Source organism: Mesoplodon mirus, assembly GCF_964341445.2.
Source record: "Mesoplodon mirus genome assembly, chromosome: 2".
In the NCBI taxonomy this organism is placed as follows: Eukaryota; Metazoa; Chordata; class Mammalia; order Artiodactyla; family Ziphiidae; genus Mesoplodon; species Mesoplodon mirus.
The window spans coordinates 161,118,929-161,146,012 of record NC_138977.1 but is presented as its reverse complement, the minus strand read 5'-3'; the positions used below and the strand labels follow the sequence as shown (position 1 = coordinate 161,146,012).

Below are 27,084 nucleotides of genomic sequence, written 5' to 3'. Positions count from 1 at the left end.
TGCATCATGAGTGATGAATGGAAACGTATTGTGCGAATCATACAATGCTCTGCAGCCATTCTGGAACAAGTAACAACAGCTCCTATGGGTGAAATAATGAATTAAACTGCTATTATAGGGCTTAATTCATTATTTTACCCTGAGGAACAGTGATTATGACTTATGACCACAATTTGCTGTAACACTTTCCAATTTAAAACCAATAGTGTGGCATTTCTTTCTCTTCATTTTCAGGGTTGAGCCTTTTAAATAAGGTTCAGGTCAGTCAGACTGTAAGATATGGTACTTGGCTATGAGCCCCAATTAAGAAAGAAGTGAACTGAACATTAAACAGCTTGTCATAAAAGTACTGAACAGTACAGGCTTCTGCCCCAACCTCTTGCAATTATGCGATAAAAATTAGGGAGGTCCTACTGGTTCTGATTGCTTAGGTCACTGATATCATGACGCCGAAATAACTAGCATTATTGGGAATGATCCCTGGCATGTTTCTGGACAATGCTTCATTCATTTGGACAATGCCTGGACAAAGCATGGTGCACCAACCATCATTATGGAAAGACGAGCCTTATGATATGAACATGTGTTTCTCATATGCAACAGCTACATACATCACACTCGGAACACATGCAGGGAACCCAGGACCACACGGGGCCAGCAACGATCTCTCACTGTTTGTGAGGGAACATTCTCTGAGCAGCTGCTATGTGCCCTGCACTTTCCTGGGCACTCATACATACATGACTGTATTCCTGACACTCCTGTCAACTTACCAAGCTGAAGTTCAGTGAGGCTTATTTTCTTGCCCCCAAATTACACAGGCAGTAAGTGACATAAAGAGGGTTAAAAACCAACTCTGTCAAGTCCCAAAGCCCTTGAGTGGGGCCATCTCTCACTGGGGCCAAGCATCAGCTGATCCCAGATATCCTTGCTGCCAGCCTTTCCCTGGTTCAGCCCCCGTGCGTCTTGCAGCTTCTAAGCACGCGTCTGTGCAGGTTAACAAGCTGCTGCTGCTCACCGCTGCCTGTGGGGAAGGCAAGTCCTCTGGCAAACGACTAACTGCCATTCTTCTAGCTACTTCCTTTATGAAGCGGTGCAGTGTATTTTTTAAAAAGCCCTAAATGGAAGCTAAGGTCTGCCTAAATACAAATGTGTTCTTTCTTAATGAAGGGTTAGTACTATACATATTTTCATCTCTAGGGAGAATGTGACATCATTTTCAATAATAAAGTTATTTTGTGTAAACTGAAGAAAAACTATGAGCTTTTAAGAAACTCTGGCCATCATTTGGCTATCAGGGAGCATGACCAAATTGCCCTTTAGCCTGCTGGCTTCTCCGCCTGGGCCTGCCCTCCGGCATTGTGTCCCGGGGTGATGTGCTGTGCCTTTCTCTCCCCTGTATGCACTGTTTCAAACACCAGCCCTCAGGTGTATCCCACAGTCACGTCTCCAGCCCAAGCCCCAAGCCCAGGATCCCAGCGCCCACCAGACACCTCCCACGGACTCACACCTGTCCGTGACCAGGTCGTCATTTCCTGACTGCCGGCATCCTGCTTCCTCAGGTCACAAAGCTCCAGGCTCTTTCTCCTGCCTCACTCTCTCACGCCCTGCTGCCCTCCAGTGGATCACCAGGTCCAGTCCACTTCTCGCAGCAGCTCTCTCATCTCCGCTCTCACTTCCACTCCCCGGCCATCGTCTTCAGTCTCTACTTGACTGGGCAGCCACAGCTGCTGCCTGGAGTCGTGCCGCAGTCTACACTGCGAGGCCTCCGGGTCACCTGCCTGCTGGTCTGGGGGGCACTGAGCACGTACTCCAAGTCAGAGGTGTGGAAGGAAGGCAGGGGCCTGGCAGGCCACTTTAAGGTGTTTGAGTTACTTCCTTAGCTCAGGATCATTTTTATCTATCGAGGGCACAGATAGCTCTGCTTCTTGTTCCAAAGAAAGTCCCACAGCCTCTGAGGGAGCACCCCCATTGCAAGTCCCAGGAAAGTCATGGCTAATGGTGTCATCACTGGAATCAGTGTCACGCTTCTAAGGTGATGATCTTAAAGGAGAAACTGCTCATCTGGGAGAATGAATGTTTGTGAAACAGTCCTGAGTATAAAATATGTATGAAGACTCCATGGAGCGGCAGCTGCCACCCTGCGTGGCCCTTTGATCCTGCCCTGAGGGCAGCACACACACCACAGCCCTTCCCCACACGTGTGAGCACTGCCCAGGCCCCCCCGACCCTGTGCAGGCCAGGGCTGTCCTGCCTCTGTGCACACCTGCCACTCTGAAGGGGAGAGGCCGAGGGAACTCAATTATGAGTGCCTTCTGTATGCCTGGCAACCTCTTGGGTCAGCTCACTCAGTCATTAGCCCACCATGAGGGGCCACCGGTGTTTCAATCCCATAATCAGGCATGGGGAAGAAACAGGAAGCCTCGAGAGCAAGAGGATTCCGAGCCAGCTCTATGCTCTCGGCAGCCAGCGCTCAAGAGAGCAGACCTGGCCCCCTTGCTGGGGCTGGTGAGGCCTCTGTCAGGCCGCCCAGGTCAGTCTGCCAGTGCCCCTGTGCAGGCTACACTCACCTAGACCACCAGATCCCAGCGGGCACTCACATGAGCTGTGATGCAGGAAAAAAGCTCAGGGTTTGGAGCCAGGGCTCGGGGCATGGAGCATGGCTCGGATGCTCGGCTCTGGGACCTTGCATGGGCTTTGGAAGTATTGTGCCCCATTTTCGTCAACTATACAAGAGAGATAGTTCCTACTTCACTAGACTGTTATGAGATTAAACAAACAAGGCCTGGCGCATAGAAGGTGTTCATAAATATAAATAATAACAATAATAACTTAGAATATTCTAGTAGTTCTTACTGATGATCCTGCTTTACCATTTAAAACAACCTAGAGTTTTCATATTATATTCATCAAAGTCACTCATCCATTCAACAAACAGTTCCCACCCCTGCCCTAGGCTCTGGGAACACAGCAGTGAAAGCAGACAGATTTCCACCCTTGGGACACTTGTATTCTAGTGGAGGGATGAGGGCAGGATGTGGGCACACAGACATAGTGGCTGGGGCCACTTCAGGCCGGGTGGTCGGGGAAGGACTCTCTGAGGACATAACATCTGAGACAAGAGTGAAGACAAGAGTGAAGAGCTTGGTGACACGAATGCCTCTGTGTGAGGTGGGGAGGAGATGGGTGCCTCTCTCACTCGACAGCCATGGCTCGAAGCTCTACCTCTCATCTTCTTCAGGAGACATCAGGAGACCGCTGACTGCAGATAGGCTCAACCACTTACTAATGAGGGGCCCATGGACAAGAGAGCCGACTGCTTTTTGCCAAAGTTACAAGAAGACAGTAATGCCCCAACACCTCTTAGTGTGATTACTGAGAGTATCACGGATAGAACAAGTACTAAAAAGTTCTGTCCACCGTAAACAGCTGCAAATTAAGGTGTCATTTGCCAGGCACAGCCACTGGAGGGGGACTATGTGGGAACCGGCTTCTCAGCTCTTTGGGCAAGGCCAGCATCCCACCAGGGCAGCTCTAGGACACATCTGTTCCCAAGCCCAGGTACACATACTCCATGTGACTCTGTCACACCGATGTCCAGACAGGTGTGCATAGACCCGGCTGTAAACGAACAGGTAGGGGCTCTGGCCAAATCTGTCCCTTTTCTTTTGAAACTCACCCAGAGATAACAAACTACAATTGGCAACTAGGGGACAGGTAAATAAAAGGAGGTGATATTCGCAGTTAAGGTGTTACTCTTTTCATTCTTCAGCCATTACTTATGCTTTCTTCACATTACCATGCACCAGTAATTCAGACAATTAAAAAGCACCATAGCGGCGATGATAAAAGACCCATTTAGAATAGAAGACTATTTTACTGCCACTGAAAAGACATCTAATATTAATAAAATTATTCCAAGGCAATTTCTTCTTTAATGCTACTGCAAATTTAAAACATATGAAAAGCATACTAAGAATTTGGAAATCAAGTGGAAAATTGATCTAAAGTATTTATTTATAATTTTTAAAACTCAGTATAAAAATTAGGGCAAGGGCATTTAGGATGACCTCCTACTCAATGAAATATTCTCACTAAAACTAGTTAAAAGTACATGATTAGGCAGAGAATAGCATTACCATTTGTATTTCTTCTGGGGATAATTCATCGTCACCTTTCCCATCTCCCCAGGTTCCCAATTCAGGTTGTGCTTCGGCCGGAATCTTTTCTGTTAAAAAAAAAAAAAAATTGAAAGTAGGCAGAAGGCAAAATATTCACTCTAGAATAGGTTGTCTTAGGATGCAGGCATATTTAAAAACATGAGATGGAAGGAAATCATAGAGTTTTGTCCACATTCAGTTATCTGTTGGTTAATACTCAAGCACTGCAGCATGACTCTTTACAATGTAAAGATCTGTGTGTGTGTGTGTGTATGGATAAAGGGGATCCATGCAGAGTTTCAGTATTGCCCTGAGCTCAGTAATGGTCACAAACCAAATGGACATTCTTCAGGACCAGTTTTCAAGTGGACTTGACTTCAAAACACATACTCGTACGCTTATACCCCTCCCTCTACTTTTTAAAGACTGCAAAATGTATGGGTAATTTCATTAAAAAAAAAAATATATATATATATATATAAAATAGAGGAAATGACATACCACGCCAATCCCATTCCCCTCCTAGAAGTAACCACTGTTTGTCAGTGCTTTGATGGAGTCTCGCAGGCTCTATCCAGCACGCTCACACACACACAGGTACACAATTCCCTGCCTCCTCCGCAGCCTAGAGATAATTTATAGTTCTGTGTGTGTGGTAGTGTGCTTTTCACAAAGATATCAGTGGTAACACATTGTTCTAAAACTTGCTTTTAATAACTTAACAATGCATCTGGGTGATTATCCAATGTCACTCCACATAGATCTACCTTGTTCTTTTTTTTTTGCGGGCCTCTCACTGTTGTGGCCTCTCCCGTTGTGGAGAACAGGCTCCGGACGCGCAGGCTCAGCGGCCATGGCTCACGGGCCCAGCCGCTCCGCGGCATGTGGGATACTCCCAGACTAGGGCACAAACCCGTGTCCCCTGCATCTGCATCTCAACCACTGCGCCACCAGGGAAGCCCTACCTTGTTCTTTTAATTGCCGCATAACATTCCACCATAAGGAATTTTCTGTGTAACTGTAACTCCACTGATAAACCTTTGGTTACTTTGGGTTTTCTGCTAGTAAAATGGTACGTGTGCCAGTCCATGCTTTGGTGCATTCTGATGTACTCCAGACGGGAACCTGGGCATGGACTGCTGACTGGCGGTAATTTTACTTTTAATCTAGAGAACACTTTGACCGGGATCCCATAAACATGGGCCAGATCTCTGACAGAGCAGAACAACAGCACAGCTCCCAGAGGGGGCTGCCCCACCCGGGACCCTGATAGAGAGGCCTATGCAGCTCATCCAGGGGTGGGCTGGGAGCAAGGTGGGGATGGGGAGGGGGGAGGCGGAGCATCACTCCTGGGCGGAGGCTGTAATGGGGTCTTTTTTTTGTATAGGTGACTTTGTGTCGGGTGTCTCAGCAGTGCCTCTGGGCTTGTCAGTGGGTTGCCAAGTACTTAAAGGTAAATACTGCTTCTTTTTCTTTTCTTCCCCAATCTCAGTAAATTTCCCATAGCTGCTCTCAGCCCCATGAGATGGGCAAAAGTCCAGAGTTTTTGTTTTGAGATTGATAAGGGAAAAGAACATAATGATAGCACCAATTTAGAGAAAGAAGATTAGGCAGACCTATGTACAAGGTATGGTTATTATTCTGGATATGTCATCACAAAAAAACTCCATGTCATCTGCGACCTTGTGCAAGTTTTAAAAAATTGGCTGTTTTTGCCAGAACTGTCATCATATTTATAAAAGACACATGTATAACTTAGATATAATATAGGACCTATAAATATAATACATAATTTTTATATAAAAGTTATTTATAAAAGGTTGAAAACATCTTTAGAAGCTGAGGACGTGTTTTTCTGAGACCACATTCTTGGGGTGGAACATCCGTACTTGTCACTTATCCCACCCCCACCCCTAGAGCCCTCTATCTCCTACCTGACCTCATTATTATATCCATCTCAAGCTTTTACCCTATGTGTTTTAAGGATAAGAACATCAAATTTAGAAACACAGAAACATCATTCACATCAGAACGAAGCATCAGTCAGCTCTGAGCTAGAATGGAAAGTTTGTTAAGAGCCTTTGCCGCCACCTGGAGCCACCCTGACCTGCAGCTGTAAGAATCAGCCTGAAGCACGGCACACCCCACGCGAATGCTCTGCCCAGACCTCCATGCACCCCGATGCCAAGGCACTCAAGTCCAGACTCCTTGGTCCAGTACTTAAGGCCCACTCCTCCTCCCCTGTCTGTGAGTTTTGCTGACCCAGAAGTGGTTTCTTTTTTTTTTTTTTTTTTTTTTTGCGGTACGCCAGCCTCTCACTGTTGTGGCCTCTCCCGTTGCGGAGCGCAGGCTCAGCGGCCATGGCTCATGGGCCCAGCCGCTCTGCGGCATGTGGGATCTTCCTGGACCGGGGCATGAACCCGCGTCCCCTGCATCGGCACGCGGACTCTTAACCACTGCACCACCAGGGAAGCCCCAGAAGTGGTTTCTTTACTGACTACATTCCATACCTCTCCCATGCTTTCCGGCCTCTGAGTATTTACTCATGCTGTTTCCTCTGCCTAGAACATTCTAAGCTTCCCCTTTTTCAGGTTCTGACTCATTTCTCCGGACCACCTCCGCCTGAAGTTCCCTGGCCCTCTCAGTGGACTATGTCCTTCCCACCTGTGCCCTCTCTTTTGGCACTACTCACTTTCTCAGGGGCTGGAATCTGAGCTTCCCTGTCAGCTGAGGGCAGGACCCGTGACTGACTGGAGAAGAAGGGCAAGAAGTATTCACAAATAACCGTACCCATCTTAGCGGAAACCAATGTCAGGAAACAAATTATAAATGGGTCCACAAAGATCTCATCCTGGCTGAGTAAGAATATGGAAGGAAAAAAACCTAAACCTCAGATATGCACAGAAGGTCAGTTGTGACCACAGAGGTGCTTTACTGTGCTGCCTAAATCAAAAAGTAACAAGACGAGTGCCCTTTTTAAGAAACAGGAGTATGACCAGCAAGAAACCACCCTCTGCCTAGAACTGTACTGCCTAGTCCTACACTAAAGTATTTTTTCTAAGTTACATCTCATGTTTCCAAAGCAAAATGGAAAACCTTAAAAGGTAAGCAAAAAGACACCACATAGCCCAGATTTTAAAAATCCTTCTGCTAACTGTAGATAACCTTAGCAAAATGTCCACGGACAGGAAGAAGCTGTATTCCAATGGCACAGAGAAAAGGGCAGATATATGACCCCTAAGGGGAACCAGCTGGGTGTGGGGGACGAAATTTACCTGCCAGCATCGAGGTGGGGATGGAGATGAAATGTCAAAGGCCCCGGAAAACGGGCAGCAGCACGGAGGTCTGCGCAGGCTCCTCCCCTCCCCACACATTCCCCTTAGGTGATGCATCCAGGCCCGCGGCTCTGAACTGCCCATGTCTTATGACTCCCAAAGACCTCCAGCCCCGAGTTCTTCCCTGATCTCTAGGCTCACTCCAACAACGGACTCACTATTTCCACCTGAAAATCCAGCAGGCATCTCAGACCTCACACGTGTGGCCAGAATATGATTCTGCTCCCTCCCACTCCCCCGGGCCTCACTGTCCAGCCTCATCTTCCTCACACCTTCCTCATCTTGGTCGGTCCAGCCCAAACCTAGAAGTTGCCCTTGATGGCTCTCTGTCCCTCACCTCTTGCGTCCTACCTACCGGCTAACCTTCAGTTCCCAAGTGTGAGCGGAGTTTGAGCGCTTGTCTCCGCGGCCATCTCCATCTCCACCACCACGTCCCTCAGGTGACACCTCATCCCGCCGGCGTGTGGCCTCCTGCAATAGATTCCCAACAAGGCCACTTGGTTCCTCTTTTTCTCACTCCACTCCAGCTCCACACGGTAGTCGGGGAGGTTTTAAATGTGACCCAGGCCTTGTCACGCTCAGCTTAACAACCTCCAGGGCTCCTCACTACACACAGACGCAGAGCTGAACCTTTCCCACGGCCTGTAGGGCCCTGTGTGATCAGGCCTCTGCCTCCGTCTCTCACCCCTTCTTGTACCGTTCTCACTGGTGCCTCCCTCTTGTGAGTGTGCGTGTGTGTGCGTGTACATGTGTGTGCACATATGTGGAAATATGCCAGCTCATTTCTCCCTCCTTGATCTTTTCACTGGCTGGTCCCTCTGCCTGGAGAACTTTTACCTGCAGGAGGGTTCTGATTTCTCCACATCCTGCAAATGCACTTATCATCTGCCTTTTTCATTCTAGCCATCCTGGCAGGTGTGAAGTGGAATCTCATTGTGCTTTTGATTTGCATTTCCCTGATTACTAATGATGTTGTGCATCTTTTCGTGTGCTTTTTGGCCATTTGTATTTCTTCTTCGGAGAGATTTCTATTCAGACCCTTTGCCCATTTTAAAATTGAGTTATCATTTTCTTATTGACTTGTAAAAGTTCTTTCCATGTTCTAGATATAGACCCCTTATCAGATATATGATTTTCAAACATTTTCTCCCATTCTCTGGGCTTTTTTCACTTTCTTTTTTTTTTAACCTTTAAAGCACAAAAGCTTTTAATTTTGGTGAAGGCCAGTTTATCTAATTTTTCCTTTTGTTGCTTGTGTTTTGGTGTCATATCCTTGTTAATCTTTTGTCAAATCGGAGGTCAGGAAGATTTAGCTTTCTTATAAGAGTTTTCTTATAAGAGTTTTAGGGTTTTAGCTCTGTGTAGGCCTTTGGTCTATTTGAGTTACTTTTTTATAAATGGTGTGACTTAAATGTCAAACTCTGTTCTTTTGCATGTGGATATCCAATTTTCCCAGCACCATTTGTTGAAGAGACCGTTCTTGCCCCCTTGAATGATCTTGATCCCCTTGTTGGAACTCAGTTGACCACAGCCACACAGTTTTAAGTCTGGATTCTCAATTCTGTCCCATTGATCCATATGTCTGTCCTTGTGCCAGTACCACACTGTCTTGATTACTGTTGCTTTGTAGTAAGTTTCGAAATTTGGAAGTGTGAGTCCTCCTACTTTGTTCTTTTCCAAGACTGTTTTGGTTATCCTGAGTTCCCTGCACTTCCTCATGGATTTTACAATCAACTTGTCAATTTTCACAAAGAAATCAGCTGGGATTCTGAAGAGGAATGCATTGAAACTGTAGATCATTTTGGGGTGTACTGCCATCTTAACAACACTAATTCTTCTGATTCATGATCTTGGGATATTTTTCAATTTATTTGGATCATTTTAAATTTCTTTCAACAACGATTTGCAGCCTTCAAAGTATGTTTTACATTTTTGTTGAATTTATTCTTTTTGATGCTATCATAAAGGAATTGTTGCTTTTTAAATTCCATTTTTGGATTGTTCATTGAAAGTATACAGAAATGAAATCTCTGTAGAATGGTTTTGTATCCTGCAACCTGGCTGAACTCATTTACTACTTTTCTTTTATTGGTGGATTCCTTAAAATTTTCTGTACACAATACCAGGCAGTTTGTAAATAGAAAAAACTTCCTTCCTAATCTAGACTTTCATTTCCTTTGCCTTCTTAATTGCCTTTGCTATCTTGGCCAGCCTACTAATGGACTTCCAGTACTCATTTGAAAAATAATCCTGCCCAATCCTTAGTGTCAAGCAATGGATCTCGTCATAGCTGCTCTATGAACTAACGTAAAATGTGCTCTTCGTGGAGCCCTACTGCACATGCCAGACACTGCCTGGCCCTTTACACTAGCTCCTGAAATGCTCACAATAAACTACAGCCACATGATACTATAAGAATGTTGAGGCCCAGAGTTCAAATAACTTGTCCAAGGTCACGGTGCAGGACAGAGACCAGACTGTGAAACCAAGGTTCACGACCCTTCCATGACATCACACTGCAACCACTGTGCTTTCCCTTCCCTCCCACTCAGAGGAAAGGACGGCCCATCTCCATGAACAGAAAATAGATAAAGGTGGGGTACAGCAATGGTAATAGCTTTCTTTTGGGAAAAACAAACAAAATGAAGTAGAAAAAGCCTGTTATACATGCAGGAATTTGTACATAAAGTGTGCACATTTTTAACAAGCACTAGTTAAGATTTTATTACCCTTTGGGACTCCACATAACCAAGGAAGAGATGGCTCAGAAATAAGCATCACCAAATGACCATGGAGGAAAGAGCTGCCTGGTGGAGCTGTGGGGACAGTGAAGTGGAGCCAGGAGTGGCAGCAGGGGCCGGGATGCAGGGGCAAAAGCAAGAGAGGACCAAGATGGGGCGGGAGGAGTCCTGAGACGTATTTACAAAATGGGGGAAATGGTTCTCGGAAGTGCCACTAAATGCTGCAGCTGCGCCCTTGACGGCCTCCAGAGACACCCTTCGCACCATTCTGTTCCTACACGTTGATCAGGAGCTAAACTGGAGGGTTCTCTCAACATTTTGGTGGGCTGGCTTAGTCAGGAGATAACTTCGTGATTATAAAGCATCCAAATACTGACTTTAAGATAAAAATATAAACCGTGAGGAACAGCATTCGTTCACTGACCATTTGTTTTCTACCACCGAGAGGCATTAAGTCCCTTTTGCTTCAGGAAATATTTCCACAGCAACTAAAAGCAATCAGTGCTCCAAACAGAGTCTTCATTCATTTGTTTTCTTCAACAAAGATTTAATGAGCACCTCCTGTGTGCCAGGCATTGTTCTGGGTGCCAGTGTTACAGCACTGAACAAAGCACATAGAGAAATTCCTGTCCTCGTGGAACTTAGGTTTTAGTAGGGGAGACGGAGCATAAAGGATATAAATGAGTCAAACATATAGAAGGGCAGTGACAAGTGCCGGGGAGAAAGACAAAACAGAGAAGACCAGATCGGGAGGCTTAGTGCGTCATCTTCTTTCTACTGACCCTCATTCCTCAGGGATCCCAGCCCGTCTCATGGGATTGACGTGATCTAAAGACCTGTCCCCTGACCTCTAGACTCATAAACCCAACTTCCTGCTCGACCTCTGTGCCAGGCATCCCTATGTTAACATACTCCCCACTGAGCTGACCTGCAGCCCGCAGCCTGCCCCTCCTCAGCCTCCCACATCTCCGTGAAGGGCAGCCACCTTCCTCCCACTGCCACAACCACTGCAGCCTTCCTTGCCCCACATCTCCTCCTCAGGGCCCACAGCCAGGGAGCACATTCTGTGGCTCAACTTTCAAAATAAATCCAGAATTCTACCCCTTCTCCACGTCCCTGCTACCATGCTTGGTGTGGTGCACCACCACCTTGTTTCTAGGAGACTTTAGCAGCCTCCTAACTGTCCCTATTTTGCTTCTTGATCCCCTAAACAATCTATTTCAACAGAGCAGCCAGAGGGACCCTGCTCAAGTGTAGTCCTCTGTGTGACAGTCCTCTGTGCAAGCATCCTGGTGGCCTCCCACCTCACTCAGAGTAAACAGCTCTCCCGTGGCCCGGAAGGCCCCATGACCTTGGTGCCCTGGTACTTGCTTGCTTCCTGTCCCTCTGCTCTTCCCTTACTCTGCAGCCTCCCGGCTGCTCATTAGCACACCAGGCACTTCTGCTTCCTTTGCCTGTGACTCTCTTCCCACAAAGAGCCACATGGCTCACTCCTCACTGCCCTTGGGTCTTTACTGAAACCTCAAGGACTCTGACCTCTCCAGTGGGACATATCTCTATTACCAGGACCCTCTCTCTTATAGCACAGACTGACTGTGTACCCAGTTGTGTAATATTCCATTACCATCTGTTCCCCTCTGGACTGCAAGCACGTGTGCCTATTTTCTACTCGCTCCTGTATCCCCAACGCCTAGCGCAGTGCCTGGCATAACAATTCTCAGTGTGAGCGAGGGAACTAGCAAGGGCAGACTCTCTTCACATGAGATTTACCCTCACCTCGGCCCCAAGACTCTGGACTGGCTTCTCCCCACTCTCAGCAGCCCTGACAATAGTTCCTGAATGAATGAATGGATGGATAGAGGGTCGAGCAGCTGTGTCTGGCAGGAGTAAATTTAGATATGATACCCCTCTGTATTGTTTACGAAAAGCAGGGCCCCATCACTTTGTGACTGATGCTGGGGTTTTCCCTCATTAGGAACAAGTGGAGATGGGGATGGGAGGGTGTGTGCGAGGCCTCTGGCCTATGGCACAAGGCAGCCTCCAGAGAGGATGGGCTCAGGCTCGACAAAGAGTGATCCACACCTGGAATCCCAGTGCCGCTCTTATCTTGTTATTTGACTTTTGATAGGTCATATAATTTCTTCAAAGCTCTGTTTCCTCACACATAAAATGATGACAATAACACCTCAAAAGACTCAATGAGACTTGATTTGTTGACACCCCCAGTGGGTGCCCAGCACAATGAAGGGGGGGTCACTGAACGCCAGTCTCCTTGCCCTTCCCACAGAAGCTGTTTTCAACTACAGAAAGGCCTCTGGCATCTTTCAGGCTCACAAAGCCCCAAATGCACTCTGAATTCCCTCACTTGTAATATGTAGGGAATAAATTAGACGGAAGGGCAGCACAGATGCACATGTAAATGCCAGGTCCACCATTTATGAACTTTTAACTTGGACAAGTTTCCCAGCTGCTCAGAGCCTTTAAGAAGGCTCATCCTAAAAAAAAAAAAAAAAAAAAAGGTCATAAAATCCATCCCAGAGGGCTGCTACAAGGATGGTGGTGATGTCTGTGAAGATTCAGGACAGTGCCTAGTACCTGGGAGGCATGCAGTAAATGACAGCCATTGTGAGAGTACAGAAGAGGAGGCCAAGAAGACTCTCAGGCCTCAGCATCCTGGGATTCACACAAAGCAAAATCTCATGTGCCTTTGAGGTACAGCAAACTAAGCATGCATCCCCTACACAGGGTGGCCACCCTGGCCAGACACATGGATTGAAGATATCCCTGACAGCATTATATATATATTCCCCTATGTTTCCAGACTTTATAGAGACACTGTATTTATCCAGCATCCACCATGTGTTAGGAACTGTTCTAAGTTATGGGCCGGCTAGCAAACATGAAGACAGGAAGTGTATAAACCCAGACTTGCATTTTGTCCTATTGGCTCTGTTGGCTGACAAAGGCGCCTGACACCACAGGCTCCGCCCCAAGGCAGGATGGTCAGGTCCAGGCAAGGTCAGTGCTGACAGTGCATGGCATGGGTGCAGGGGAGGCAGCGCCCCACCGTTCCTGAGACTGACAGGCAGAGATCCCCATGATTCTTCCAGGTTCTAAGTCTCCAGTCCCCACCCCACTGGTGCACAGCAACTCAGGCCCTTTCTCTGGACCTTGGCGGCTGCCAGGTGACTGGGGGATCCTCCCACCCCGCCCCTGCGGCGGCATTAAGATCCAACTGTGACCAAAAAAGACTGACACTTCCATGTTTCCTTTGCTTTATGCAAATACTAACACCACAAGATGTCTGGGGCTGCGTTCCTTCTTTTTCTGCTTTGTATTTTGGCCAACGTGTCACAAGGAAGAGGCGCAAGGCAAGATTCTGATTTTAATTCATACCTGGAAATTCTTCAGTGACAGGTCTTTCTTCAGAGTCTTTTGAAGGATTCTGTGAAACTTTCTCAGAAGACATGGATTGTCTTGTCTTTGTATTTGGTTCTGGTTGCAGCTTAGATCTAAAGATAAAAAAAATTAGCAGTCATATCATTTACTTACACAACAGGATTCTGCCTGAAAGCAGAGAGGAGTCACACGTGGCCCTCACGCTTGCTCTGTGCCCTCTGGGGGAGAGCAGAGCCGCTGCCCTGGGCCCAGCGGCCATCCCCACACAGCTCTAGTGGGGCGCTTACTACCTGGCAGACCGCACACCCCCAGCCATAGCACGCAGCAGGATGAGTGCCATCAGGACGCGCCGAAGAAAAGGACACCGGAACAGCCCGACCTCCTGAACCCACACTCTACACGTGGGCAGCGAAGGCCGACTGCTCTAAGTTCAACAAACCCAAGAAGCTGGTTGTCTTACACCAATGCGAAAGTGTTGCTGACTACACACATGCACGCGGTATACAACAAATATGATATATAAGTAATATCTGAAAATTACTGAACCATAAAAGCACAAGTCTTTAAATATCCACTGGGGGGCAAGGCCTTGACTCAGGTCCCTAAGCCTCAGCACTTGGCACTGGCCCTGGGCTCCTCCCACCGTGTATTCTCTTCCACCCTCAGGGCCAGGTGCAACCTCATGCGCTCACAGAGGCCTCCTCTGACTCTCCTACCTAAAAACGGCCTCCTCCTGTTACTCTGTGCCCCAGTGCCTGTCTGTCTTCTCCCCAGCAGTCACTGCAGTCTGGAATCATCCTGCTTGTTCATTTCTTTACTGTCTCACTCCACTGCAGTGCATGCTCTGAGAGCAGGGTACCTGACTTTATAAGTCATGGTTGCTGTGTGGCCCTAGGTTCTAGATGAGTGTGTGCCATTTAGTGTTTAATAAATATAGGTTGAATGAACGGATACTTTATAATTGTCAATAAATGGCTAATACGAGGAAAAACAACCCGGTTATGAAACAACGGGCCTTGTATTGGAATTCATACAGCACTATGAAAATTCTAGGAAGACTGCTAAAAAGATCTAAGATAATTTCCATGTTACTAGGCAGAAGGACTAAAACTAAAAGAACAATGTAAATGCATATAAGGATGATATAATTAATGCCAACTAACATTTATTGAGGGCTTATCAGGTATTGGGCACTTTTCTAAGCACTGTATATGCATAAATTTATTTAATGTCATATATCCCTATAAAGTAGTTACTAGTATTAATGGCCTGTTTACAGAGGAGGAAACTGAGGTATAGGGAAGTTAGGAAACTTCCCCAGGTCACACAGTTAGTAAATGGCTGGGCTCGGTTGTGACCTTAGGGAACCCAAAACACAACAGACTAGTATTCTAAGAAAGGCTGTTTTGGAAATGCTCCTCTACAACATTAACAATAGAAATTTCAAAAGTAATTATAATATCAATCATGTTAAGTGTTCCAGTTACTACGGCTGAGTAACAGACCACTCTAAAATTTAGTGCCTTGAAACAATATTAATCATTTACCATCTATCGATGTTTCTGGGGTCAGGAATTTGGGAGCAGCTTGGCTGGGTGGTTCTGACTCATGAGGGTACCGTTATAGGGCAGTGGGGCCCCACCATCTGAAGGCTTGACTGGGGCTGGAGGGTTCACTTCCAGGGAAGCTCATTCACACAGCTGTGTGTTGGTGCTGGGAGGAGCCTCATCTCTTCCTCGTGGGGCCATGTCAATGTGTTACCTGGCATGGCAGCTGGCTTCCCCCAAAGAAAGCAGTTTCAGAGACTATGGTAAAAGCTTCAAGGCCTTTTATAACAGCCTCAGCCTCAGTTTATAACAAACTGTCATTTCTGTCATATTCCACTGCCCAGGCAGTTGCAATGGTCCACTCACGTTCAAGGAGAGAGAATACAGACCTCATATCTCACGCTCAATGAAGCAGTAACAAAATCACATTTTAATAAGACCATGTGGCATGGGATATGTTTGGGTGCAGCCATCTTTGAAAAAGACATCTGCTATTCTAAGTATCACAGATATGCACAAAGATATAGTTTCAAGGATATTCAGCACTGCTTATAATAACAAAAAATGACTTAGATGTTCATCAAAAAGTACCTGGTTTAGAGTTGGAAGATACAATGAAAGAGAAGACTCCATTTGCAATAGCCAAAACAAAAAAGATTAAAAAACTAACAGTAACAACAAAAATTGCAGCGTAAACTTAGCAAGAAAAGCCCAAAACTCACAGATGTTCTTGAAAGATAAAAAAAATATACTGTAACAAATGAAAAGATGTATCATGTTCTTGGATTGAAAAAAGAAATATCATAAAGCTGTTAGTTCTCCCTAATTTAAAAATACAATGCGATCCCAATAAAAATATCACCAGGTTCCCCCTGCCGCCATCTTGAAGTCAGACAAGTCAATTATAAAATTCATTTGGAAACATGCAAGAATAGTCAGAAAAACTGTAAATAAATATTGAACTCTAGTTAATGATATACATGCTGAAGTATTTAAGGATAAGTGTACTGATGTTTGCAATTTATTTTGAAATGCATAAAAAAAAAGCCAAATGGTGTTAACGCCTATGGAGGGAAATTTGGTAATATTTAGCAAAATTATATTTACTTTCTAACCCAGCAATATGACTTCCATGACTCTATCCCAAAGATACAGCAATAATATGAAAAAGTAGGTGCAAGGCTATTCATTGTAGCAATTTTGTAATTCAATTTTAATACAGAAAAATCCTGGAAACTAACCATATGTCCATCAACCTGAAACTGGCTTAATAAACTCTGGAGTACTATGGAGCTGTAAGGAATGAAGAATACCTTTATATACTGCTATGGAGCAAATCAAGCAAGGTGAAGAGAAGTGTGTATAGGAGGGAACTTCCTTAATCTGATAAAAGACATCTACAAAAAATCTACAGCTAACATCATACCTTATGGTGAAAGGCTAAATGTTTTTCCCTAAGATGAGAAAGAAGGTAGGGATGTAGTATACCTGGGCAACAAGAGAGGAGAGAGAACAATTACAAATCATTTTATGAGGCCAGCATTACCCTGATATGGAAATCTAACAAAGATATGACAAGAAAGGAAAATTAGACAAATACCTTCATGAACATAAATGCAAACATCCTTAACAAAATATAAGCAAACTGAATTTAACAATGTATAAAAACAGCAATGCATCATGGCCAAGTGGGGTTTATCACAGGAATGCAGAGTTGGTTTAACATCTTAAAATCAATCAGTGTAATACACATTAACAGAAAAGAAGAAAAGCACATGATCATCTCATTAGATGCAGAAAAAGCATTTGAAAAATTCAAGATACCTTCATAATAAAATGTTTCACCGAACTAGTACTAGAGAGTGTGTAGGAAAGGGTTGACGCAGCAGGTTTGGGTGTTCCAACTCTACACATTACAAAGAAACTGGCCCTGGACCAGTTCCTGGGAGATAACCACCAAGCTCTTAGAACATCCTGCCTGATAAAGACTGTTTTTGTACCCCTGGGGCCTTGGACCACACCAGACAGTTTACACTAACAATGTGATTAATGTTGGGGTCTTGGACCAAGCTGTATGAGTTCGACCTCTGGAGGGACTAGAGACTGAATAACTAAAGTCAGAGGCTTGGGTGCTCCATGCATACATGACTGATTTGCAATGAAATCCTGTGGGCTTCCCTGGTTGACAAATACTGTGTACATGTTGTCCCACATCACACATTCTCATTGCTGGGAGAATTAAGCACTGTCTGCACTATTCCATTGGGAGGACAAGAAGCTTGCATCTGGTGGCTCCTGGACTTTGCCTTACGTGCCTTTTACCTTTGCTGATCCTAATCTGTTTCCTTTCACTGTAATACTATACCATGAGTATAACAGATTTTCTGGGTTCTGTGAGTCCTTCTAGCAAATCATTAAACCTGAGGGCAGTCTTGGGAACCCCTGACAAAGAAGTCAATTTCCTAACCTGATGAAGAGCTACAGAATACCTATAGCTAACATCACACTTAATGTGAAGCAATAAATCCTTGCCCCATAATTAGGAACAAGTCAAGGATTTCCATTCTAACCACTTCTATTCAACATGGTACTGGAGGTCCACATCCTAGGCAGTGCAATAAAGCAAGAAAAAGAAATAAAAGGCATAAAGATTACATTATTTATATATGGCATCATTGTTTATGCAGAAAATTACACAGAATTTACAAAAAAGCTGCTAGAACTAATATGTGAACTAATTAAGTTTGCAGGACAGAAAGTATTTTGCAGATACAAAAATTAATTGTATTTTCTATATACTAGCGATGAGAAATTGAAAAGGAAAATTAATAAAACAATACCACTTATAAGAGCTTCAAAAAACCTAGGAATAAATTTAACAAAAGATGAGTAACACCTCTACTATGCTGAAAATGACAAAATATTGCTGAGAAAAAGAAATTTAAATATAAAGATAGAAATAAATGAAAAGATATGCCATGCTTGTGGATAGATATTAAGGTATCCATTCTCCCTAAATTTATATATAGGTTCGATATGATCCCTATAAAAATCCCAGCAGGTTTTCTGAAGAAGCTGACAAGCTGATTCTAAACTTTCTATGGAAATATACAAAGGATCTAGAATAGCAAAAATAATATTGAAAAAGCAGAAATTTGGAGGACTAACATCAGCTGACTTCAAGATTTACTACAAAGCCACAGTAATCAAGATAGTGAGGTACCAGAATAAGAAAAATCTGATTAATAAGACTGAATAAAGAGTCCAGAAACAGATATATATGTATGGTCAATTGATTTTTGACAAAGGTGCCAGGTCAATTCAATGAGGAAAAGAAAGTTGAAATATTGCTGGAATAAGTGGATATTTATATGGAATAAAATGAACCTCAACCTCATCTCACTATATCAAAAAATTAATCTGAGATAGATGATGGGCCTAAACACAAAGCCTAGAATCACAAAGATCCTAGAAGAAAACATGAAAGAATAGCTTGGTAGACAATATAAAAACAGATAAATTGGACTTCCTCAAAATTAAGAGTTTCTGCTCATCAAAGGACACCTTTAAGAAAATGAATAGACAAGCCACAGAACAGGGAAACATATTTGTAGCACATATCCAGCAAGGAACTTGTATGCAGGCTATACAAAAATAACTCCATTACAAGTCAACAATAAAAAGACAAACAATCCGGTAAAGCAATGGGTTAAAGACTTGAACAGACATCTCAAAGAAGAAAATATACGAATGGTCAATAAGCAGAGGAAAAGGTGCTCTAGACCACAGTCTAGAGCAAGAGCTGAAAAAATGAGCTATTACTACCACTCTTACTACTGCTGCTACTATCACCGGGTAATAAGAAAAGGCAGAGGGGTTGGATAGTCTTGTGAAATCCTAAAGAAATATACGTTTTTTATTCTGACAAGATGCAGACCAATGGAGGAACAGAAGAAGACAGCTGACAAAATCCATTAGTAATTCAAAAAATTCAGGGACTTCCCTGGTGGTCCAGTGGTTAAGACCCCATGCCTCCACTGCAAGGGGCATGGGTTCGATCCCTGGTTTGGGAACTAAGATCCCACATGCTGCGTGGTGTGGCCAAAGATCTAAAAAAAATAAAAAAATTCAGAGAAGGGAGACACTGCTGTAATCAGTGCAAGGGACTCAGCAGGGTCTTCCAATTAGGGGCCAACTAGTGCTCATCTTCTGGGTTGGTGCTGTGGAGAGGGAAGGATTTGAGGAGTCTTGGTAGATCAGCAGGGGAGAGGTCTCGGGAAGGCGGGGGGCAGCCACAAGCTGCTTGAGTGTGCACAGCCTTGTCCTCAGCCATGTTCCTCAGTAGGACTGGCCTGATGTCCTCCTAGACTGTCTTGGCTGACAGGTTACTCCAGTAGTTCCACACATCCATGGTGGCTGGAGACTGGGTCCTTAAACCATTGGCTGATTGACTGCCTGAGAAAGATAAATATGTTTAGAAATATGTTTGGAGACAAAAGTGGGCTTGGATCCTATTCTGCAGCTTATCTGCAGAGTAGCCTCTAGTCTGCCACTTATCTGCAATGTGACAGGTTTTTTGTTTTCTTAAATCCTCTTTGTCTGAGTTTTCTTCATCTGCAAAATGAATTAAATAGCGCTTTTCTAAAAAGGTTCTTGTAAACACTGAATGAGATCACCCGTGACAAGGGCCCTAGCACAGAGGTTGGCGCGTAGTAGGTGCTGCCCTGGCTCACCTTGTAAGCACTGGGCCTCAGTTTCCATATCTGTAGAGCAGCTTCCCGTATCTTCTGTTCCAACCAATAAAACAAGGTTCCTTCTGCCTTTTTCCGTTTCACTTCTTTGATAATGAGAAACCTGGCTTCTGGTATCCTTCCAATATTAACACTCAAAGTCATTGCAAAGACTAAATAACACAGCAGACTAAAAAAAAAAAGTACTATGGAAAAGGTAAGTACTTTATAAATTCTTACTGCTACTAATTCAGAGAGTAGAAATAACTGGGGGCTTCTCAGGGGAAGTGTCACTTAGGCAAACTCTTGAAAGAGGAGTAAAGTTTTGCCAGGCACAGAAAAGCAGAAAGGACATTCTAGGCATAAAGAACCTAGGTGTGGAATTGCTGGGTCATTGGGTGGTCATTTAACTTTGGAGAACTATTTGGCTGGTTCTTTTTTGTTTTTTGTTTTTTATAAATTGGTTGTTAATACACACTTTTCTTTTCTTTTTCTTAAATTTCTTTTTATTTATTTGGTTGTGCCGGGTCTTAGTTGCGGTAGGCGGGCTCCTTAGTTGCGGCTCGCCAGCTCCTTAGTTTTGGCATGTGGGATCTAGTTCCCTGACTAGGGATCGAACCCGGGCCCCCTGCATTGGGAGTGTGGAGTCTTACCACTGCACCACCAGGGAAGTCCCTGGATGGTTCTAATAAAGAGTTACTTTATTAGAAGTAAGTAGCCATAAATCAGAGTTCCAATTATTAACCAGCAATAAATGAGAGTTCCAGTTGCTGCATATCCTCCCTAACATTTATCACTTTTATTTTAGCCATTCTAACATGTGTGAAATGGGATCTTGTGGGGTTTTATTTTACTGTGAAATAATCACATGCAGAGAAGTCTGTAGTACGAAGAATGCTTTTTCCTGAACTATTGGAGAGTAAGTTGCCAACCTGATGCCCCTTCACCTCTGAATATTTTAGTATTTCCTAAAAACAAGAGTATTCTTTGATACAGTCAGAATACAACCATCTGTATCAGGAAATTCACATTGATACATTTCTCCCATCCTCTCCTTAGACCCCATTCTAATTTGATCAGATCTCAATAATATCCTTTATAAGAAAAAAATTCAGTTCAGAGTCACACACTGACTGCATCTAGTTGTCGTTTCTCTTTAGTCTCCTTTGGATTGAACAGATCTTAGCCTTTCCTTGAGTTTCAAATCCTCGATACACAATAATGTGCCAGTTATTCTGTAAGACGTCCCTCAATTTGAGTTTGTCTGACCTTTCCTCGCGGTTGGATTCAGGTTATGCATCTCTGGTGTAAAAACAATATGATATGATAGAAGTGATATTCTATTTCCATACTTCTCATTTCATCCTATCAGGCTGTAGGCTGTACATGATTTCACTTTGATCACCTGATTAAGGTAGTGGCTGTAACCGTAAAGTTACTCTTTTCCTCTTTGTAATTAATAAGTCCTGGGGGAGGGACTGCTTAGATACTATGCAATTATCAATGTCAAACTTTCAATTTACTCATTTATTTATTCCTCTCTAGATGGGCTCATGATGCCCTACTTTATTCAATGGGTTATAATCTGCTACCATGTATTTTGACGCTCCAATTGTCTCTAATTTGGTCAGCGGAAGCCCCTTCAAACTGGCTTGTGTCCTTTTTGCATGTCCCCATTACTCTCTGAGCCGTTCATTCCTTGCTATCTGGCACAACAAAATGTTCCAGGCTCATTTTATACTTTCCCTGACCCAGCCCCAGAATCAGCCATTTCTCCAAGGAGCGCTGGTTCCTGGAAGCTGAAATTGCTATTAAGAAGCCAAGATCTGAGTGCTAAGTATTCTTATTGCTACTGGGATGTCGGTGCGTCCAGACCCTCTCAGTGGACAGAACCAGAAAATATGTGTATGTGTTTGCAGACCTAGACACGCATACACATTTACAACCATATTTCATTTCCATATCTACCTATGTAAAATGAAAACCATGAGTTCACACCAGTACTTTTCATTCCAATCCAATTTCCCTTTCACTCCCCTGAGAGTGTGAAACCTGGCTCCCATTATCCGTATATACTTATTATTTGATCAGTCCCCCTTGTATATCACCAACTTGCCACCTCCACTGCCACTCCTCCCCCATGTGGACATGCCCCTGTCCTTGCTCGGACTCTCACTGCCCATGCTGAGCCACCCTTCCTCAGCTTGTTCAGACTCTGACCTACCCTGGGAAATGACAGCTCCCCGAAGCTGCAGACACGTGCCTTACGCTGCCCCACTCCATGGCTGCGGGACTGAATTGTTCAGGAAGGAGAGGGGCTTCACTGACTTTTAAATAAAGGGTTCCATTAATGTCTGTCGCCCTTTGTGTCCAGGGTATGCTAATATGCCAGTTTTTAATTTAAAATGAATAAAAGACTGCAATGCAGCAGACGTAGATGAAGTTGAGTGCTTTTTTTTTTTTTTTTTAAGTGATAAAAACAGATCTAATTATACACAGAATGTCTACTGAGGTCCTCAGGGAAATTACAGATTAACTAGTTGAAGGCAATTTGAAAAAAGCAATTTTTAAAAAGTCATCAGAAAGATCAGTTTATGCTCCATGATTTACTTAAACTGATCTCTCTAACTGAAAGCTGAGCATTTCATAACAGCAATCAAAACAGTTTCCACCTGGCCAACACCTGTTTCCAGGTCCCTTATTTGAAAGACTTTGGGATTTTATTTAAAATTTAAGAACAGGAAGAGATAGAAGAGAGGGAGAGAAACAGATTTTCCAGTTTTAAAACAAGAAAATATGTGGAAGAAGTTCTTTGCAAACCTTAAATAAAGCCCTGTACAAATATTAGAGAAAAATGATTAATATTCCAGAGTCAGGCATAGCTCTTATAGTTCTTTTATGCCCCCAACAAAGACTCTGGGTAGAAAGGAGATATTTTTGATACCTAATATTATAGCACTCTCATTTCAAAGATGGCTTTCAGTCTAAGGTACCCACTCTGGCACAGGTACCCTGTACTCCCACAGAGCAGGAATATCTCACACTACCTTAAGCCATCTTCACACTTACAGATATTTACTGGGCATCTACTCCATACTGGGTGATTTTCAGGCCAGTGCTACTCAAAGTATGGTCTGCAGACCAGTATGAGACTATGAACTGTTTGTTACTGGTCTGCTATGAATAAGTACAAAAATGAAGAATAAACATTTAGAAACATTTATAGCAATTTGATACTGCCATTTAATCAGGGGACTCCTGTCTCTGAACAGGGTATAGACCACTTCAGGTGTTATCAAACTACTGTGGTGGCTCACCAGCAGCATAAGCTATGAACTTGACCTGCACATTGGAACTTGACACATCAGTCCATGATGGACTGCAAAGAACAAACAACAAAAATGTGTTCCTTCACCTCAGAGACTTTGGTCTAAGCCAGGGGTCAGCATGCTTTTCCTGTAAAGGGCCAGATGAGAAATACTATAGGCTTTGTGAAAGAACATATATGGTCTCTATCCCCATATTCTTCTTTTTTTCTTTTGCTTCTTGTTTTACAAACATCTAAAAATATAAAAACCATGTTCACCTTGAGGGCTGTAAAAAAACAGGCTAGATTTGGCTTACAGGCCATAGCTATTTCAACTTAAATCTTAACCAAAATATTAGTGCTTTCAGGTGATCAGGAGGATATGAGTGTACGTCAAACCCTTTGGGGATGACAAGGTCACCTGTGCCAATGCTGTGTCTATACTGCCCACAACCTTTCCATTTTATAAGCTCTCAATACATAGACCTGAGGATCCTGTAATGAGTGCCTGTGCCCCATTCCTTCCTTCACTCAAGAACCCTTAACTGAGCACCTATGTTGTGCTAGGCTCTGATTAAGGCACTGGGACCACAGAGAGAAAAGACACAATGGTCCCTGTCTTCAAAGGACTCTCAGTCTCATAGCAAGAGGAAGAACAGAGGTGAGACCCCAGCAAGAGTTATCACCATCTGCATGCTCAGCTTAAGGCAACTAACAGCAGGTGCAACTGTCAACTCAGGTAGCACAGTGCCTAGGGATGGGTGAAGAGAGCTACATTTGACAATGGTGCATCCTTCTAAGAAATGGAGCAGGCATGGAGGGAAAACCCCAGAAAGCTCGGCTGAGACTCTGTCTGCCTTCACGGGCAAAACGTTTTCACTCCGTTTGGAATAAGAGCCCTTTGGTGTGAGAGATTAGTGTGATATTACCATTCTATGAAAATAAACACCATCAGAGAATAACTTTTCTCTTATACTGTGAAAGGTTTAAAATACAAAACTATCAGACTGCCCCTTTACTACAAATACGCTTTTCTTTCACCAAGAAAAAAACAAACACGAGAGTAGCAACAATGCCATAAAACATGAGAACTTGGGTTTCTCAAATCTATTTTATAAGAATGATTTTTAACAATAGCCATCACCAATGAAAACAAAATAATACAAAAACAAAGAACCCACCAATCCAGCCTGACAATGAAAACAACTCTACTTACAGCCAAATTATCTTCAGGAAACTTGCCATTCATTTGTTCATTCCACAGTCCTTACTGAGTGGCTTCCCTAGACTGGGACAGGCATCATGCTGCACACTGGGCTAAGGGGGCGTACTAGCAGCTTTCTAAGAGTGGAAGTGTCATACCTGACCAGGACAATGTGCAGGAAACCTACATAGGAAGGAGCCACTAATATGGCCCATGGGAACTGCGAAAAAGAGCAAGCAACATCTTAACTGGGGCTGGAAGTATAAATAGGAATTGGCTTGCCACATGAATATAGGGGACAGGGGCAGAGAATATAAATATATATGTGAAGGGCATTCTGGGCAGAGACATCAGCAAGGATTAAGGCATAAAAATTTCAAAGAACAAGGCCTCTTTAGAACACAAAGCAGTCAGGTAGAGTCAGAGCATAAATCCATGGAGACCAACTGAGAAACAAATTGTTTCGGGCCTGGAATGTCACGCTGTGAAGCTTAGCTTTGTAAAGACACTGGAGCAAGGGAGTGATAAAAGTATATGTATGTTTTAGGCGGATGCCTTCTGGGGTAAGGTGAGGAAAGAACTAGAAGGGGGGGCTGGACTACATTGTGAAGGGTCACACAGTTATTTCCCTCAAGGTCCTCTGCTCAAAGTAATTGGCACAGGGCAGCTATCTGACAGGAGACGAGGATGAACTTCACTGCCTAAATGAGAACAATTCCCATCTGATCTTAATTCGTCCAAACCTCTGCTGAGAACCAGGAACTGAGGAGGCAGCTGCAAAAGCCCCTTCTCACTTTACTCAAGGTACCTGTTAAGTCTCAAGTGTCAAGGTCCGCCTGAGATAAGGAAGCAGAATTGGCATCTCTTGCTCTGGTGGGTGTGAGACCCAGTAACCACGAATCACACACCATCAAGGCCCTAACTTCTCCTCAAGGACTTGCTTTGGGCAAATACTCTGCCTGCCCTCCTGCCTGAGCCTGGACTGCTTTCTTCCTCTCTAATCCCTTACCCAGATTATTTTCTTTCAGCATCCAACACAAAGCCCATTGTTTGAGAAATCTGCCCTGGTTAACCTGACGTTCAAATCTGAGTTCAGCTATGTGACACTGGGCAAGTAACCCAAATTCCCTGAGCCTCAACTTCCTCTATAATATGGGGTACTAATACTTTTTTAATAGAGTGGCTGTGAGGACTAAAGGAAATAAACATAGTGCCTGACACATGGTAAGTGCTTAAGAGCAGATAATAGTATAAGTTAACATATATTAACCACTCAACGGCAAGTGTTTTACCTATATCAACTCATTTTGTTCTCACAACAACCCAACAAGGTAGGTATTATAAATCTTTCCATTTTACAAGTGAGGAAACTAAGGCACAGAGAAGTTAAGCAATCTTCCCACAGTCACACAGCAAAGCCAGGATTTAAACACAGGCTGCCTGCCTGCAAGCTGGAGCTCTTAGGTCCTAGGCTTTGCTACTCAATGGTACCAGTCCCCACCCTGAACTTGCTACTGATCTCACTAACTATGACATATCCTGATTACGTTAGCTTATTTTTCACGTTTATATAGCAACCCAGTCTGACTCTAAAGCACAGTGCTCTACAAACTTTATTTGCTATTATTAGCATCCCTATTAGTAATTAAAGGACACCAATGGAGACAATACTTACAATCTTTTCTTGTCCACCACTCGCTTAACTCGGATGGCTCTCTGTTCTGAGTAAAGTTTACATACTCCTGTTCAGGGGAAAATAGCAGAGACCACTTAAAACTGCTTCTCAGGCAAAGGTATCATTAAATACAATGAGACAGGACAGTCTTCAGCTAACAAAGCTAAATGTTGCATCCCATCTATTGTGAAATGCCACATTTGACCTTTAAGATAAAATGAAATACTTTTTAAGTAATCTTCAATGAAATCCAAAACAGCACTCCTATGCTCCTTCACTTGCTGGGAATGTATCTCCTTGTGGGCTGTAACAGAAAAGGACAATATTCAGGGCTCTGTATTCAATTATACAGAAGAACAATTCATCAGCTTCCTCACAACAGTTTCTTTATTCGAAGTATTCTTAAAAATACAGCTATAAAACAAGTCTTGTGTCAAGTGACATTACATTTTTAAAAGAGTAAGATTTATTAGGCTTTGTGAGAGTAAAAGATTCAACCTGTAGAAAAACTAGTCAAATAATTTATGGTTTATTACAGCACGTAGGGATGGCATTTGACACAGCCCTCATCTTGAGTGCTGACCCTGTTCGCATTAACAGCATCCAACGCTCAAGCTGACCTTCAAGTGACATGTTTAAATCAAACTCAGAGCACACACGCCCCCTCTGCCTGCCTGTTTTTCAGCTTGGAATGCTCCGTCCTCTCCCCTCAGCCATTCACATTTCCTTTAGACACCGAGTCAAACCTTCCTTCTCCAGGAAACCTTGATTCTCTGAGCCACAAGGATGCCTTTCTTCTGTGAACCATCACTTCTTCTTAGAGTCTGTGCCAGTTACTTTGCTAGGCCAGCTCCGGTTTATGAGAGACTGAGTACCTACCATGTGCAGGCACCCTGTTAGTACTTTACATAAATCACTGCTAATGATCCAAACAATCCAAAAGGCAATTATAATTATGCCTGTTTTACACATGAAGAAACTAAGGT

At 43.8% G+C, this 27,084-nt stretch overlaps 1 protein-coding gene across 2 annotated transcripts in view; it reads right to left on the bottom strand.

Moving 5' to 3' along the window:
* The window catches only part of STX18 (syntaxin 18), a 119,825-nt gene that overhangs the window by 9,518 nt on the left and 83,223 nt on the right, over positions 1–27,084 (bottom strand). For both annotated transcript variants that reach the window (XM_082609913.1, XM_082609914.1), the window contains exons 4-7: positions 26,325–26,402; positions 26,099–26,165; positions 13,633–13,748; positions 4,140–4,228 (exon numbers count right to left, since the gene is read on the bottom strand). In XM_082609913.1, coding sequence (XP_082466039.1) covers positions 4,140–4,228; positions 13,633–13,748; positions 26,099–26,165; positions 26,325–26,402 — 350 coding nt within the window. The remainder of the gene's footprint in view (positions 1–4,139; positions 4,229–13,632; positions 13,749–26,098; positions 26,166–26,324; positions 26,403–27,084) is intronic.